We start from the raw sequence: 16,177 nt of genomic DNA on the forward strand, positions 1-16,177 counted from the left end.
CAGTAAGCTTTTACATACTTAAAATAATACTCAATTGTCAATCACGGATCAAGCATAAAATACAATAAATTTTAACCATTTAACAATAATTTCTTTGGAAACCAGTGGGCTATCCTTCTACCCATAAATTCATCATTATAAATTGAGATTATATTATCATGATGGCCATGATAATATAATCTCCATCATGAATCGCTTCTAGACTCTTAACGAGTCAGTCATATAGTACCAGTAAAGTAACAGCGATTAATATATAGTTAAAATTCCATAAATAGATGATGTGGCTTCCAATTGCAGCTTGAGTATTTCTGTCTCCTATCATCACAAGGTTTGGCCACTCTTGTTTTATTACATTGCTGGATATAGTTTTAACTATGAAATATTATATAAAAATGATCAGCTAAAAATATCATATTGGCAATGAAAGCAGAGCACTGTAAATAAACTGTTGTAAAGTATAGATCTATTGTATAAACAAAATAATAATAAATGCATCACATCTTAATGCTTTCTAATAATTATTTGAAACTATAGATCAACTTCTTATATTCTATAAGAAACTTAACTGCATAAAATAGATATAACAATTACATGTATCTATTTGTAATTATTCAATGCCAAAATAAATGAATTGAAAAAAATTTTTCATACCTATTTCACATCATATTTAAAAATTTTAAATTTCTATAATAATGAACATGCAAAAGTTGCAAAATAACTGATAAAATTGAATAAACAAATATGAATACAGCAACTCGATTTACAACATCAATCTACAACCAAATTTTGATACTTCACATTATATTTTTGGGTAACAAGAAGCTAACACTCTACCAGTTTAAGCACAGAGAATGAATTTACAAAAACAATAACAATAAATTATACACAACTTAACAATAAACAAATGTCAGGAGAAATCATTTAATAGTAGCTATGTATATTTCCTACTTATAATAAAATTATTTATAATGAAATGTAACTGAATTAACATTAACCATTACTGTTTGTTGGTTAGTTCAGTGACAAAATAAGACATGGATCATGTTATTTAACAGAAAAATCTCTCTTTTATTACATTATATAACAAAGATTTAAAACTCAAATTAAAAAAACAAATATATTAATATAACAACATAATTAATGATGGTTAAAATGGTGTCATTTTATATATTAAAAAGTAAGTTATTTAGTCAAAATTATGGACACAAAATATATACATATTAAATATTAATAATGACATTTGTATACATTACTATAATCATTTTAAAAGTATTACAATTATTAAATTGTAACAAAATTATTATTGCAATTTGATATAATTAAATAATTAGTATATGATTATTATATACATGTATATTATATCTTATTATTAAATAAATATTAAGTTATTATTAATATATCAACTTTTAAAACATCTTTAATTATTATTTGTATTATTAATATATACAAACAGTGCTAATATTTTGTATTCTTGTCATTTTTTTGAAAATATTTTTTTATTTGTAAATTCATACAAAATTGAAATTCTATTCTTTACACAAATTTTGATTAACATGTACAGGGTGTTTCAAAACTTGTGGGCAAAAATTTAAGGAGTGATAGGAAACATCTAAACAAGCAATTTTCACCATACAATGCATGAACGGAGAGCAAGCGATGAACCGCTAGACCAGTGTTTCTCAAACTTTTTTGTCTGGTGGCACACTGAAATTATTAAACAAAATTCACGGCACCCTTAATATTATTATTATGTTGGATTAAGTGAGATATACTCGGTTAACACCGGTGGCTATGTACTATGCCGGGCCAAAGTCAAGGCATAGTAACCAAAACAGAAATTAAAGAAGTGTATCAGTGTGTGTGTCTGTATTCAGGAATTTTCTCACAATATGACATGTATTCAATATACTAGCCTTCTGTAGTGTGATGTATGTGTTTCTATTCAATTCTAATGTGCCCAGGCTTTTGTGTAGTGTGTGTGGTATGACACCTGTAGAGGAGAGAACAACAGGTATAATAAGCACCCTATCCATCCTCCATAAATGCCTTATTTCCTGGACGAGTTCTGTGTACTTGCTAATTTTTTCAGTGCATACATTTTGTATATTGTGAGTGTTTGGAATGGATATGTCTATAATGTTTGTGATTTTATTGTGTTTGTCAATGAGTGTGATGTCTGGTCTGTTGTGGTAAATTGTTTTATCTGTGATTATGGCTCTGTTGTAGTACATTTTGTGCATGTTGTTTTCCAATACTGTCTGTGGAATGTATTTGTAATATGGGTTGTGGATGTCTACTAATTTGTGTTTCTTCGCAAGCTTTTGGTGTATTATATTTGCTACTTGATTATGTCTGTGTAAATAGTCTGTCTGTGCCAAGAGCTTGCAACTAGAGGTGATGTGTTGTATAGTTTCTGGCATGATGTGACATTTTCTGCATGTGTCATTTGTGAGTGTTGCATCTTTGAGTATGTGTTTTCTGTAGTTTTTAGTATTTATGACCTGATCCTGTATGGCGATCATGAATCCTTCCGTCCCCCCAAAGAGGCATCCCCGAGCTAACCAGCTGTTGTTGTTGTTGTTATTGTTATTATTATTATTATGTTGGGTTAAGTGAGATATACTCGGTTAACACCGGTGGCTGTGTACTATGCCGGACCAAAGTCAAGGCATAGTAACCAAAACAGAAATTAAAGAAGTGTATCAGTGTGTGTGTGTGTCTGTATTCAAGTGTATCAGTCTGTGTATCTGTATTCATGTGTGTGTCTGTATTCATTATTATTATTATTATTATTATTATTAGCTTTTTTACAGTTAGTAAAGATATGAAGGATAAAAAGTCTTTGAAAAAAATAAAAGTTTTTTAAAGTAAGTAAGTTTATTTCCAAACAACACAAAAACATTCAAAACAAAAATTATTATTATAAAGGTATCTGGTGATAAAATGAGCTCTCAATTTTTTATGATTTACTAGTGCTAATTCATTCCTTAGCTTTGCTACCAGTAACCACTTCTTGATCATTAGAATCTTCACGTTTTCTTTTTTTAATGAAAAAATTATTCATGATGTTGAACAACATAATTAACTTCAATATTTTATTATAAAATTTAAGAAGGGGGCGCTTCAGACCTTCGACCAAGACGGCGCAAATTGCGTTGGAGTATCTTTGGTGTGTTAAAAAGATAAATCTATTGATAACTTGGTGGTTATTGTTGAACTGTTTATGGATAGTAATTAGGTTAAAGTTAATAATGGCAGGAGTAGAACAAAATCCAGGTCCGCTATCTCATTCACCGACAAAGAGAGGACGACCTCCATTGACTCGAAGTACAAGTGCCGTTAAGGTGTCCAAAGATGCACGTGTAGACACAATGCTCCATTGTCAACCGACTACACTTAAGGAGATGGAAAAGATGAGGAAAATAGCCGAAATAGAGAGGGAGAAGGACGAAGAAACAAGGTTAGGAAATCTTTCCGAATTGATGGAGATAGAAGACAGTTCGTCATGCACTACTCTACGGCAACTTTCAAAATTGATACAAGACTCTCACAACTCTATTACTGAACAAATATTGGACCTTAAATCTGAAATAAATTTAATTCACCAGGATATAAGAGAATTTAAAGCCAAGCTTGGAACATTAAAACATAACTTAAATCTAATGGAAACAAAAGTGCCAGACTTAGATAGAAAAATAGAAGCCCAGCAATACTTGGTAAATACCATTTTAAATATAACTAGCTAATGTAATCTAATGTTATTTGGATTACCGATTACAGAAAAAACAAACACGAAAGAAAGTCTTACACAATTTTTCCGACAGAATATTAAGACAACAGAATTCAAAAAAAAGAGAAAATTCTGGACATACACATAATAAAAAAAGAAGATCCATCAATTTTAAAAGTTTCTCTGAGCAAGATTCAGAGAAAAAATCAAATCCTTTCAAATTTTTATAAAAATAAAGAAGTATCCTTAGAAGAGCCATTTAAAAATATACGTATGTCATCCGACCTTACACAAGAATCTAGAAACCGTAGAGCAAAAATCCTCCCATACTATAAAGAAGTCAAGAAAAAAGGTGAATAGATATTACTTAGAAATGACTATATAATATATAAGAATAAGCAAATAACTTATAGTTTTATAAATAATTGTTTAGTTGATACTAAAACTTTTTTAGATTTAACAATCAACATTTAAGCTCTTTTAATAAAAATAAAACTCAGATTTTGAGTAAGCTAAATAGGGAGCCTGACAAAGTTAATATAGAGAAATTTAAAGATTCAGATATTAGAATTTTGTCTTGGAACGTTTAAGGACTTAGAAATAAGTTTTCCGCTTGCTATTTTGATAAAATCCTAAAGAAGTATGATATTATAGGATTGGAGGAAACGTGGGTCAACAAACTAAATACAAATGAGGAACATCTTCTCCATGCCTTTGAATATATACAAGTTCCAGCTCAAAAAAATTTAGGTGTAGGTCGACCAAAAGGAGGAATAATGTTAATAATGAAAAAATCTGTGGGTGAAATGATTTATAGCTATTCAACAACTTACTTTATATTCTCATTAATTAAATTGGATTCTCTTAAATTTAATAATCACTCAGATAATATTTTGGCAATAATAGTAAGCTATTTTCCACCTTATCAAACGATACAAAATCTTTACCAAGAAATGGAAAAGGTTACAATGGATTGGCTACATTTTACCTCTTTTTGGATAATTATGGGTGATTTTAATGCAAGAATTGATAACTACAATGATTCCTATTATAAAGGTAATAATCAAACAATTTATAACTTAAGTAGTAGTCATGACACCGGTAGTAATACTAAAGGGAATCTATTATTAAATTTCGTTAAAAATTATGATTTATACATTCTTAATGGACGTACAAAAAAAGACTATCCCGGTAGGCATACCTTTATGGCATCAAGAGGAGTATTGGTAATTGATTACATAATATGCTCTGAAGCCATACTAGACTATTGTAAAGAATTTAAAGTATTAGACCACGACTTATCTGACCATTTTCCTGTCCACTTAATTATTAGAGATGAATCAAACAAATCAAAATATGAGAAGGCAAGAATTAAAGAGAAAGTGCTGGTTGCGAGAAACATATTCAAATTAAGAAAGTTTGAAACTGAAATAGGAGGAATAATTAAGGCAATTGAAAAAATTGAGACTAAGGAACTATATGATATTTTAATAAAAATTTTTAATGATTATAAGATAGAACCAAATTATCATAAGAATAGACATTTAGATAAAATAAAATCCAAATTTAAGCAAGACTGGTTCGATATGGAATGCTACAGAGCAAAGAGACAAATGGAAACTAAATTAGCATCTTTTCGTAGGTTTAGAACAAGAGATCAATTAATTGAATATATAAATTCAAAGAAGAGTTATACAAATCTTATTAAAGCTAAGAGAACGAAATACTTTAATTTAATCAATCAAAAGCTATTGGCTGATAAAAGCAACAAATTTTTCTGGCTGACTGTGAAAAAATACCGATTGAGGAAAGATAACGAAAAACAAGACCCTATTGGATTTGATAAATGGATCAATTTTTTTGGAAAAAGACAGTTAACTAACTTAAATATTCACCAAGATCTAGAACAGACAGGTTTGATCAGAGAGGAGAGGATAATAAACATGCCAATTCAGGCCTCAGAAATAACAAAAACTATTAACAAATTAAAAGAAACCACGGCCACAGGTCCTGATTCAATTCCCACTTGTTTATTAAAAAGACTACCACCTGAAGCAATCGACTTAATAGCGCTTAGCTTTAATCACATGTACGAAAATAATATATATCCAGATTCGTGGCGTTCGGCATACTTCAGAATGATATATAAAAAAGGAGACGGCTCAGACCCAAGCAACTACAGACCCATTGCAATACTATCATCTTTAAGGAAGGTTTTTACAGCTATCCTCGCAAAAAGATTTAATCAATGGCTAGAAGAAACACAGTTGACGTCCGATACCCAATTTGCCTTCTCTAAAAACGGTGGTACAGAAATAGCCATTTTTATATTGATTTCAATTATTCAAATACAGTTATCTAGAAAAAGGCATAAAGTTTATGCAGCTTTTTTAACTCTGGAGAAAGCTTTTGACTCAATTTCAATAGAATTAATGTGTGAAAAACTAGAAAAAAATGGAGCAGATATCTTTTTCATAAATGCTATAAAATTTTTATTTGGTCACTATCATGTTACTATTAAATCTGGCAAAACTGTCTTCTCCCCTTTGATATTTTTGGAGGTCTTTTACAAGGTGACCCATTATCGCCATTTTTGTTTAACTTTTTCATATTTGATATAAATAATCAATTTGATAAAGCGGAGGATGGAATAAGAATTGGAAATTGTATAATTCACTCAATACAATATGCAGATGATATTGTTTTACTTTCAAATACAAAAATTGGTCTACAGAGAAAAATTAATTTAATGCAGAAGTACTTTACACAACTTGGACTGAAAATTAACCCAAGCAAAACCTATATTCAGATTTTCAGAAGAGGAGGAAGACTGGCGAAACAAGACCATAATTTTTACCTTTTAAATGAGAAATTGAAGCTAACAGAGGAGACCTCTTACTTGGGGCTTAACATAACTTCAACACTATCCTTCGAAGCCCACTTTAAAAATATGAGAAATAAAGCTAATAAACTAATCAATAACCTTATATATCTATTGGTCAAAATAAAAACTAATTCAATTCAAAAACAAATGCAACTTTTTTCGGCAATAGTGATGAACTCAATATGTTATGCTTTTCCAATATGGGGAATTGATTGGATAACTCGTTTTGAAATAATACAATTACAATATATAAGGAAAATATATGGGTTAGACAGAGCAGTCCCTGGATATGCCATACGTCACGACACAAACCGACTACAATTGGAGCCCTATTTGGTATTAAGAATACAAAAATTTTATAAAAGACTGATTACTAGTGAAAACCCTTGGATTAAGACCATATTAAATAATCTGAAAAGTCTAACAGAAACAAAGAAAAATTATGTCAACAATTGGTTCACTAAATTTAGTCAAATGCTGGCTAAATACGGAATTTCTCCTATTTTATTTGGAAACACAGAAGAAGACTGGCAATTTGGTAACTCGTACATTAATAGAAAATTTGTTTAACAACTCTATCCATCAAGAAATAGTTAAATTACAGAGTTCAAAATTTCATCCCTGGTATATGGAGAACTTAAATTTTCCTCCTTCAAACGAATATATTAATTTTCACCTACCGTTTATGATAAAAAAATTTTATATGCAGCTCCGACTAAACAGTTTTTATATATTAGTGGATCAGAATTATATAAAGATCAGAAATGAAACATGCAAATTATGTCAAGAGCAAATTTCGATCTTCCATATAATATGTTCATGCAGAGGCTGTTCAGAGATCAGGGAAAAATATGGTATTTCCACTCTATCCAAGAGTAAATCAATTAACGAATTCTATAAAAAGTTGTTTCAAATGAGCCCGACTGTAATAACAAGATTGTACAAATTTTTCATTAAATACGTTAAACTGTCCGAGAAGGCCAGCAACAAATCTGGTAACGAGATATAATCAAAATTATTTTTTTTTTAATTCAAGATAAATACTATTATTAATGTAAAATTTTCAATTGTTTAAATTATGTTCCCCCTTGTAACGGGATCATCCCATATTACGAAAATAAATATTATTATTATGTTGGGTTAAGTGAGATATACTCGGTTAACACCGGTGGCTGTGTACTATGCCGGACCAAAGTCAAGGCATAGTAACCAAAACAGAAATTAAAGAAGTGTATCAGTGTGTGTGTCTGTATTCAGGAATTTTCTCACAATATGACATGTATTCAATATAGTGGCCTTCTGTAGTGTGATGTATGTGTTTCTATTCAATTCTAATGTGCCCAGGCTTTTGTGTAGTGTGTGTGGTATGACACCTGTAGAGGAGAGAACAACAGGTACAATAAGCACCCTATCCATCCTCCACAGATGCCTTATTTCCTGGGCGAGTTCTGTGTACTTGCTAATTTTTTCAGTGCATGCGTTTTGTATATTGTGAGTGTTTGGAATGGATATGTCTATAATGTATGTGATTTTATTGTGTTTGTCAATGAGTGTGATGTCTGGTCTGTTGTGGTAAATTGTTTTATCTGTGATTATGGCTCTGTCGTAGTACATTTTGTGCGTGTTGTTTTCCAATACTGTCTGTGGAATGTATTTGTAGTATGGTTCGTGGATGTCTGCTAATTTGTGTTTCTTTGCAAGCTCTTGGTGTATTATATTTGCTACTTGATTATGTCTGTGTAAATAATCTGTCTGTGCCAAGAGCTTGCAACCAGAGGTGATGTGTTGTATAGTTTCTGGCATGACGTGACATTTTCTGCATGTGTCATTTGTGAGTGTTGCATCTTTGAGTATGTGTTTTCTGTAGTTTTTAGTATTTATGACCTGATCCTGTATGGCAATCATGAATCCTTCCGTCTCCCCAAAGAGGCATCCCCGAGCTAACCAGCTGTTTGACGCAGTTTTGTCAACAAAATCCTGGGCCAGATCATAAGGATGCCTGCCATGGAGTGCCTTTCGAGCCCACGATTGCTTAATGGTGTCTATGCTTTTTATATGTTGTGTTGTGTCCATATGATGTGAGTGTAAGTTTAATGGTGTGTTATTAGAGTCTGCTAGAGTTACTGCTTTATGTAATTGTGATGTTTCTTGTTTTTTGTAGAAAAACTCTCGCAGTGACTGTATTTGTTTGTAGTGAAGGTTAACTATGTCAATCAGGCCACGTCCGCCATCTTTACGTGGAAGGGTTAATCTTTCTGTGGCGGATTTAGGATGATGTTGTTTATGCTTAGTAAGTGTTGTTCTTGTTTTCCTTTGGAGTTGCTCAAGATCTGTGTGAGTCCAATGTATAACTCCAAAAGAATATGTGAGTACTGGGATGACATATGTGTTTATTGCTTTAACTGTGTGTTTTGCATTTAACTCTGTTCTGAGAATAGCATTTAACCTACTTTGGTATTCTTTAATTAATCTTTGCTTTATTTGTGTATGTTCTGTTAGTTTGGCCTGTTGGAATCCTAAATACTTGTAGAACTCGCCCTCTTCCATGGATTCAATAATGTCTCCATTTCCAAGTGCAAAATCTTCTTTCTTCAGGATTCCTTTTTCTATGTGAACTGTTTTGCATTTATCTAGGCCAAATTCCATTTGTATGTCCTTGGTGTATGAATGTGTGATTTGTAGGAGTTGATGAAGTTGTTTTTGTGTGGATGCATAAAGTTTTATGTCATCCATGTACATGAGATGTGACAGTGTAAACTGTGTTGTTTTTTCGTGTCTGATATTGTAACCATATTGCGTGTTGTTTAACATGTTGGATAATGGGTTCAGGGCTAAGCAGAACCAGAGAGGACTCAAGGAATCTCCTTGAAATATTCCTCGCCTAATAAAAATTTGGTTTGTTTGTATGGAAGTGTTATGGGCCCTGAGATGTAGTGTTGTTCTCCAGTGCTGCATAGTGTTTTGAAAGAATGCAATGAGTGATGGATGTATTTTGTACATGTGTAGAATATGTAGCAGCCAACTGTGTGGAACACTGTCGAATGCTTTTCTGTAGTCTATATATGCCACGTGTATGTTTCTGTGTTGTTTGTGTGCTTGCCGTAGAATGACTGAATCTATGAGTAACTGTTCTTTGCATCCCCTGTGGTTTCTACGACAACCTTTTTGCTGTTCTGTTAGAATGTTGTGTTCTTCAACGTGTTTGTATATTTTGTTTGCGATACAGGAAGTCAATAATTTGTAGAGTGTTGGAAGACATGTAATTGGTCTGTATTGTGTGGGGTCTGTGGTGTTGTTGTTTTTAGGTTTCATGTAGGTGATGCCCTGGGTAAGAAAATTTGGCATGTCTTGTGGATTGATGATGATGTGTGTTAGATGTTTAGCTAGTTCCTGGTGCAGTGATGTAAACTTTTTGTACCAGAAATTGTGAATGTTGTCTACACCAGGTGTCTTCCAGTTGTGTGTTCTGTTAACAGTGTATTGGAAATCATGTATGTTTATTTCAACACAGGGCATAGTTGGTATGTTGTGCAAGTTTCTGTTCTCCTCCTCGATCCAGCCTGCATCAGCATTGTGCGTGACAGCACTGGACCAAAGAGAAGACCAATATGTTGTGAGTTCTTCTTCTGTTGGTGTGCCACTGTGCTGTGTATCAGTGTTTGCTTTGTTATTAATTTGTCTGTAAAAGAGTTTTTCATTGTTTGTAAATAATTTATTTTGTTGTTTTCGTAGTGTACATGTTTTGTATCGTTTGAGTCTACGTGCTTTGGCAGCAAGTTTTTGTTTTAGTGTATCAATGTATTCTGTAATACGTGTGTTGTGATGTTCATGTTTTGTGTGTGTTTTTATTTTCTTGAAAATGTTTTTGAGCTGTTTCCTTAATTTGGGTGTTATGTTGTTTTTAGTGTATTGTGTTAGCCTGCCTAATTGCTGTCTAATGTCATTTATTTGTGTTTCTATTCTTCTCTGCCAGGCAGGCTTGTGATAGAATTGTGTTTTCTGTGTGTTTGTCTGTGATTGTACTTTCAGTCCATGGTGTGTCACTACTGTGACTGCCCCAGCATAAACTAATGTATGAATGTCTGCGAGTGTAGAAATTGAATGAATGTAGTGTGGTAGTAAGTGAGTGTTTACATAATTTAGTGTTTTTCCTACTTTCTTTGACGTGTTGATTTTTGGTATTCGTGGTCGTTGTGTGGGATCTGTACCTGTATATTTAGTGAGTGTTTCCTGAAATATAAGTGAGAGCGTATTAACTAAATCCAAGTCTATGTTATCAGTGATGGATGAGGAAGTGTCTGTAGTATCATTAGTGGTAATTGTTGTATGTGTGTTATTATCAATGCTTGTTGCTGGATTATCCTGACTGGTTACATGATCGTCATTAATGTTAGATGTTTCTGTCTGTTGATGTATTTGATCAGCAACCTGTTGTTTGATAAGTTCAAGTGTTGTTTGTGGAATAAGGTTGTTGTGTATAATTGTTCTTTTTTGATCAACAACCCTTTGTTCGGTGACAGTGAGATGAGGATACTGTTGTGTGAATCTATGGTGTAGTTGTTGTCTGTATGCTGTCATGTTTGTTTCAAGTTTTGTGATGGTGTAATAAGTACGGATGATAAACTCGTTCATTTCTACTGTCCATTTCATCCGTTGGCGTGGTTTTCCAGCCTTTGTGGTCTGTGGATGCATTGCCACAGAAACACCAAGGCTGGGTTGGTTCCTCACATCTGTTGAGGGCATTGCAGTAGCCATGCTTGGGCCGGTGCTGCTTTCGCCACCGGTAACCAAGGGAGACTGTGACCTATTTTTCGAACGTGAGCCTCTGCCTAACCCACGAACGCAAACCTTGTTAACCCGGGCGACGTCCGAGCCGGTATCACACTTTGATCTAGTTATTACCATGATGAATATCTCCACAGAATGTGGGTGTGGTCACTCTTAGCTTCATTTCTCCCCATAGACCTTACTGGCATGGGTGTCCCTACCAGGAGCTTATGCTCCAGCCTGCATTGCCCTATGGATCAGTAAAATTACTGGGCTCTCCCACCACGACCAGGTGGTGACCACGGGAGAGTTATTATTATTATTATTATTATTATTATTATAAAATTTAATTACAAGTTAATAATTTATTTTTTCTTGTTATAAAGAAGAAAAATATTTTTATATGATGCTTTTTCGTTATTGTCTGAACATATAACAATAATAAAAACAACTACTTACTGCATTCAACGCATTTATATTGTACTTCTACTCGCTGCAGGAACAGAAGAACAGACAACTAGTAACTAGTTCGTTTTTTTTTCTAATATTTATGTATAGCCAATTACCGAGTGACTGAGACAAGTGGCGACGTAACAAGATTAGTAGAAAAAACCAATATTTATTTTTTATAATTGTTTTAATTATTTATTTATTTTAATACTTTAATTCCATTATTTTAAGTAATGTTAATTTAATTATTTAAAAATTTCGCGGCACCCTTGTGGCGTACTTGCAGCACCCTAAGGTGCCGTGGCACCCACTTTGAGAACCACTGCGCTAGACGGTGCCGTAATGGAAAGCATAAAGTGCGAGTTTTCTTACACGTCGTCATTTCTTCCGTGGATTTCAGAAGGTGTGGCGACGTATGGTAATCGAGAAAAGGCAGACATGCATATCCGTTTGGTGTTTCGTTCTTTCGTGCGACAGTAATGGATACCTCCTAGCGGTTCACCGCTTGCTCTCTGCCCATGCATTGTATGATGAAAATTGCTTGTTTAGATGTTTTCTATTACCCCTTAAATTTTTGCCCACGAGTTTTGAAACACCCTGTATATATAAGATTAAAATATGGTATAAAAAAATATGTAATGTGTAATTGAGCAAAAACTGAAATGTTAAAATTGAAAAGATATTGGACCTTCTACAAATTATATATATATTTTTTGTTTAAGTATTCCAATAAAAAATTAATTATATTTAATGGAAATACCAAAAATAAATTATCTGATATTTTTAAACAGAATTAAATCTACAAGTACAAAATATGTTCTCTTTTTGTTTCTTTTTCATGTTCATATATAAAATTAATACAAATGTAACAAAAATACAACAGGCACCAGAAAAATGTATTATTATAAATTCTGTAATTTCTAACTTAGAAGAAATATTGTTAACTTATAAAGTAATATAGATATGTAACTCAGATGTAACATGCATATTTGATGTTGTGCATTATGTGCTTGAATATCTCAATCTTAAATTTAATATATGAAAAAAAAAAATGCTTACCTCTTTTTTTCTATTTGTTAAAGATGTTTTCTCCATTCCCTCCAATGTGACTCCATTAAATCTCTTTCCTAATAATACTTCAAAATTGGTTGTTCTTTGAATAGCAAACAACAGGAGACGTACATCAATCTCTTGAGTTCTTGATGCCATTATTTTCGACAAGTCTTTTCTAATGAATAAAAGTTAGATTTAAAAATAAAAGATATATATATATTACTAGTAATAAAATAAACAATATATAAAGTATATTTTTTATTAATTTTATAGACTGCTTTCATCAAACAAATTATTACAATCCTTCATGAAATATCAAAATACATGTTTTTGATATTCCTATATAATGAATACAAATTTACATTTGAAAAACAGATAAAATCAACACATTGTACAAAATATTCCTTGATATTAAATGTATAGAAACATTTGTACATTCTTTATTAAGAAGTATTACAAGAAATGCAGTTTAAGAAAGATGAGGCTTCCCAAGTAACAATAGAAAAACACTAAATAAAAGCAATAAAACATAAAACCAAATGCAAAAGCCTTTAAAACACATATATGTACTCTTAAATACATAAAAATCGTGATGCAAAAGGTCCTTGACATTTTTGATTGAATTGCCGAATCTCTGAAAAAAAGATGGTAAAAACAAGAGGAATTACAAGTTAAAATTTGGTATATAAAAGTTAAAAAAATGTGGAATAAAACCATTAAAGTATTTGAAAGTAAGGATCCTACCAAAATAAGCAACTTTCAATTCAAAATGTGGAAGTATTACAAAGATGTGCAATATCAAAGGATTCAGTATGTGATGATAAGTTAGCAAATTAATAGGTAGGTAGGTTTTAGATAATTTGCTAATGCTTTTGCTTTTCTGTTTATTTGAAGCAAAGGCCCAAATAGGTAGGCAGAAATCAATGACAGAATGAAAATTTGTGAAAAATAGATGCCTAAATCTTTATGCAGTTGACAAGGTTATGGTTGTAGATTTTAAAGATAAATTTGGGTGGGTTTTTAATAAAAGCAAAACACATTGAGACCATTTTGTTAAGACCGACGAAAAGATTCAGGTGTTTTAGATTGATGGAGAGAGTGGCAAGATCATTTTGACTGATTACTATTTATGATTTTAAAATCATCAGCATAGGCTATGGTACTAGAATTGAGTTGATTGAGTATACGGTGGGTGATCAGTTAACGAACAGTTCGAACTGCAAACAAATCAAACAATGAACACTTTCGTAAAAGATTTTTATGTTTGGACAACAAACACGTGTTCAGATAACGAACACCTGACGGAAAAAACACAAGAAGTAACAACGTGTTTAAGATTTGTAAACTATATTTTAATGAAATCTATACATGGTTTATGGCTTACACAGTTGTATACATAACCTTTTTTGCACTAGTTAATTTCTGTAAGTGCTTTTCTGAACTTTTTTATTTAAAACAAATGATAATATTACGGGGCCTAAAAAGACTGGACTGTCAAGAACTGTGTTCACTATAGAAACTAAGCAAGTGATAATAGCCAAAGTAGAGAGTGAGCAGAAGATATTTGATATTGTAGGCAGATGACTTCAACAGGTCTACAGTAGATACAACCTCAGCTAAGAAAGATATAACCAAAAACACTCAAGCAGTTAAAGGAGTAATGAAAATCACATCTGCAAAACAAATGTGCCATCCATGAAAAAATGGAGAGATTGCTTTTAGTTTGTTATTATATGTAAATAAACATAGTAAGAAAGTAATAAGTTTATTTATTTATTTTTTGAGGTCTCCAAAATGAATTAATCAAATTCTCACAAAAATCTATAATAAATCGATAATTAATTATCCAATGAACAATGAACAAACACGGTCTTGCAATGGATTATGTTTGTTAACCGATCACCCACTGTACAGTTTATGTATGAAATAAAAAACATAATTACATATATAAACATAATTATTATATTTCCATAAAGTATTCAAAAGAAAACTTATACATTAAAAGTAAAATAGAAAACTACTCTAATAATTTTTTTGTTTTAATTTTTAAACATCTAATTAGTGCTATAATCCAGTGTTAATATCTTTTCTGTAAATTTGTAATTTATATTTGTGTGTTCTGCATTTTGATCATCACTAAGGGAAATATTGACTTTGTGTAAGATTAATAATTAATCTGACTTTTACAAAACTAAGAAATATGACTGCCTTAAATGAGAGAAATAGGGTAACATTAACCAATGAAATACTAACCTTTTTTATTTCTCATACAAACAATTAAATAATAATAAATTACATTCTCAAATTAGTTATTGAAACTAAAAATTTAGCAGAAATTAAGGTCTATTCACAAATAAGATCATCTCGCAACTATTATTTTAACGAAGTAAGTACTTGTTAAGTTCTCTACAATAAAAAAAATATACATTTGTCTTATAAAATAATCATAATTAATATTTCTGTGGATGTTGAGATATATTTGATTTATAATTATATATCATAATGGCACAGTTGTTGAGGAAGTACCATGTAACAAATGTTAATGAACTTCATGCATCTTACAATAACCTAAGAAAAACATCAAAGATTCGCTATTAGAATAATTGGAAGGATCTCTAATGAATACATAAACTAAAAACATCAACTATTCAGTGAAGATTAAAAGTAAAAAAAAAGTTCAAAAATTGATACTTATAAAAAAAAACAGAACTTAATAGAATATTCACCAACAAAAAATTCTCGACGCCATATTGTAACTAATAGTTTTATGCTTTAATTATTTCAATAAAACTTTTATCTTTATATTTCTTTTCCAGCATATAAAGATAAATTTGTACATTCACAAATTAATTCTTTTATTATTATAAGTTCTGCATATTACAAAATAAGTTTTACCTGGTAATATTACAGAATTCCACAGCAATTCTTTCACTTAACTCCCAATCTGGAGGAAACATACAGCCAAACTTCTCTTCAAATTCTATAAGATGTTTCTTAAGCCAACTGTAGCGGCGATCAATTTTATCTAACCATGCAGCCTAACATAATAATTTAAAATATAAAAACTCCTATATATAAGTATATACTGTATATTCATAGCATTAATAATATAGAAGTAGATGTTAATTTTTAAATTCAAGCATTTTTGAATTGCTTAAACTTCTTCATAATCCAAATTTAAAATTTAACAGAATACCTTCATCACATCTGAACTCTCTTCACAATGGTAATGACCTAAACTCTAAACAAGTCATTATAACCAAAATAAAAATTCTAGATATATTTTTATTTGG

General features: G+C 31.3%; 1 protein-coding gene across 2 annotated transcripts in view; it reads right to left on the minus strand.

Annotated features, from left to right (window-relative positions):
* Window positions 1-16,177, minus strand: part of Vps53 (vacuolar protein sorting 53) — a 52,080-nt gene that overhangs the window by 13,755 nt on the left and 22,148 nt on the right. For both annotated transcript variants that reach the window (XM_067289373.1, XM_067289372.1), the window contains exons 9-10: window positions 15,780-15,922; window positions 12,891-13,059 (exon numbers count right to left, since the gene is read on the minus strand). In XM_067289373.1, the coding sequence (XP_067145474.1) occupies window positions 12,891-13,059; window positions 15,780-15,922 (312 nt within the window). The remainder of the gene's footprint in view (window positions 1-12,890; window positions 13,060-15,779; window positions 15,923-16,177) is intronic.

The sequence above is a fragment of the Centruroides vittatus genome, unplaced genomic scaffold (genome assembly GCF_030686945.1).
Source record: "Centruroides vittatus isolate TY-2023 unplaced genomic scaffold, ASM3068694v2 contig_1381, whole genome shotgun sequence".
In the NCBI taxonomy this organism is placed as follows: Eukaryota; Metazoa; Arthropoda; class Arachnida; order Scorpiones; family Buthidae; genus Centruroides; species Centruroides vittatus.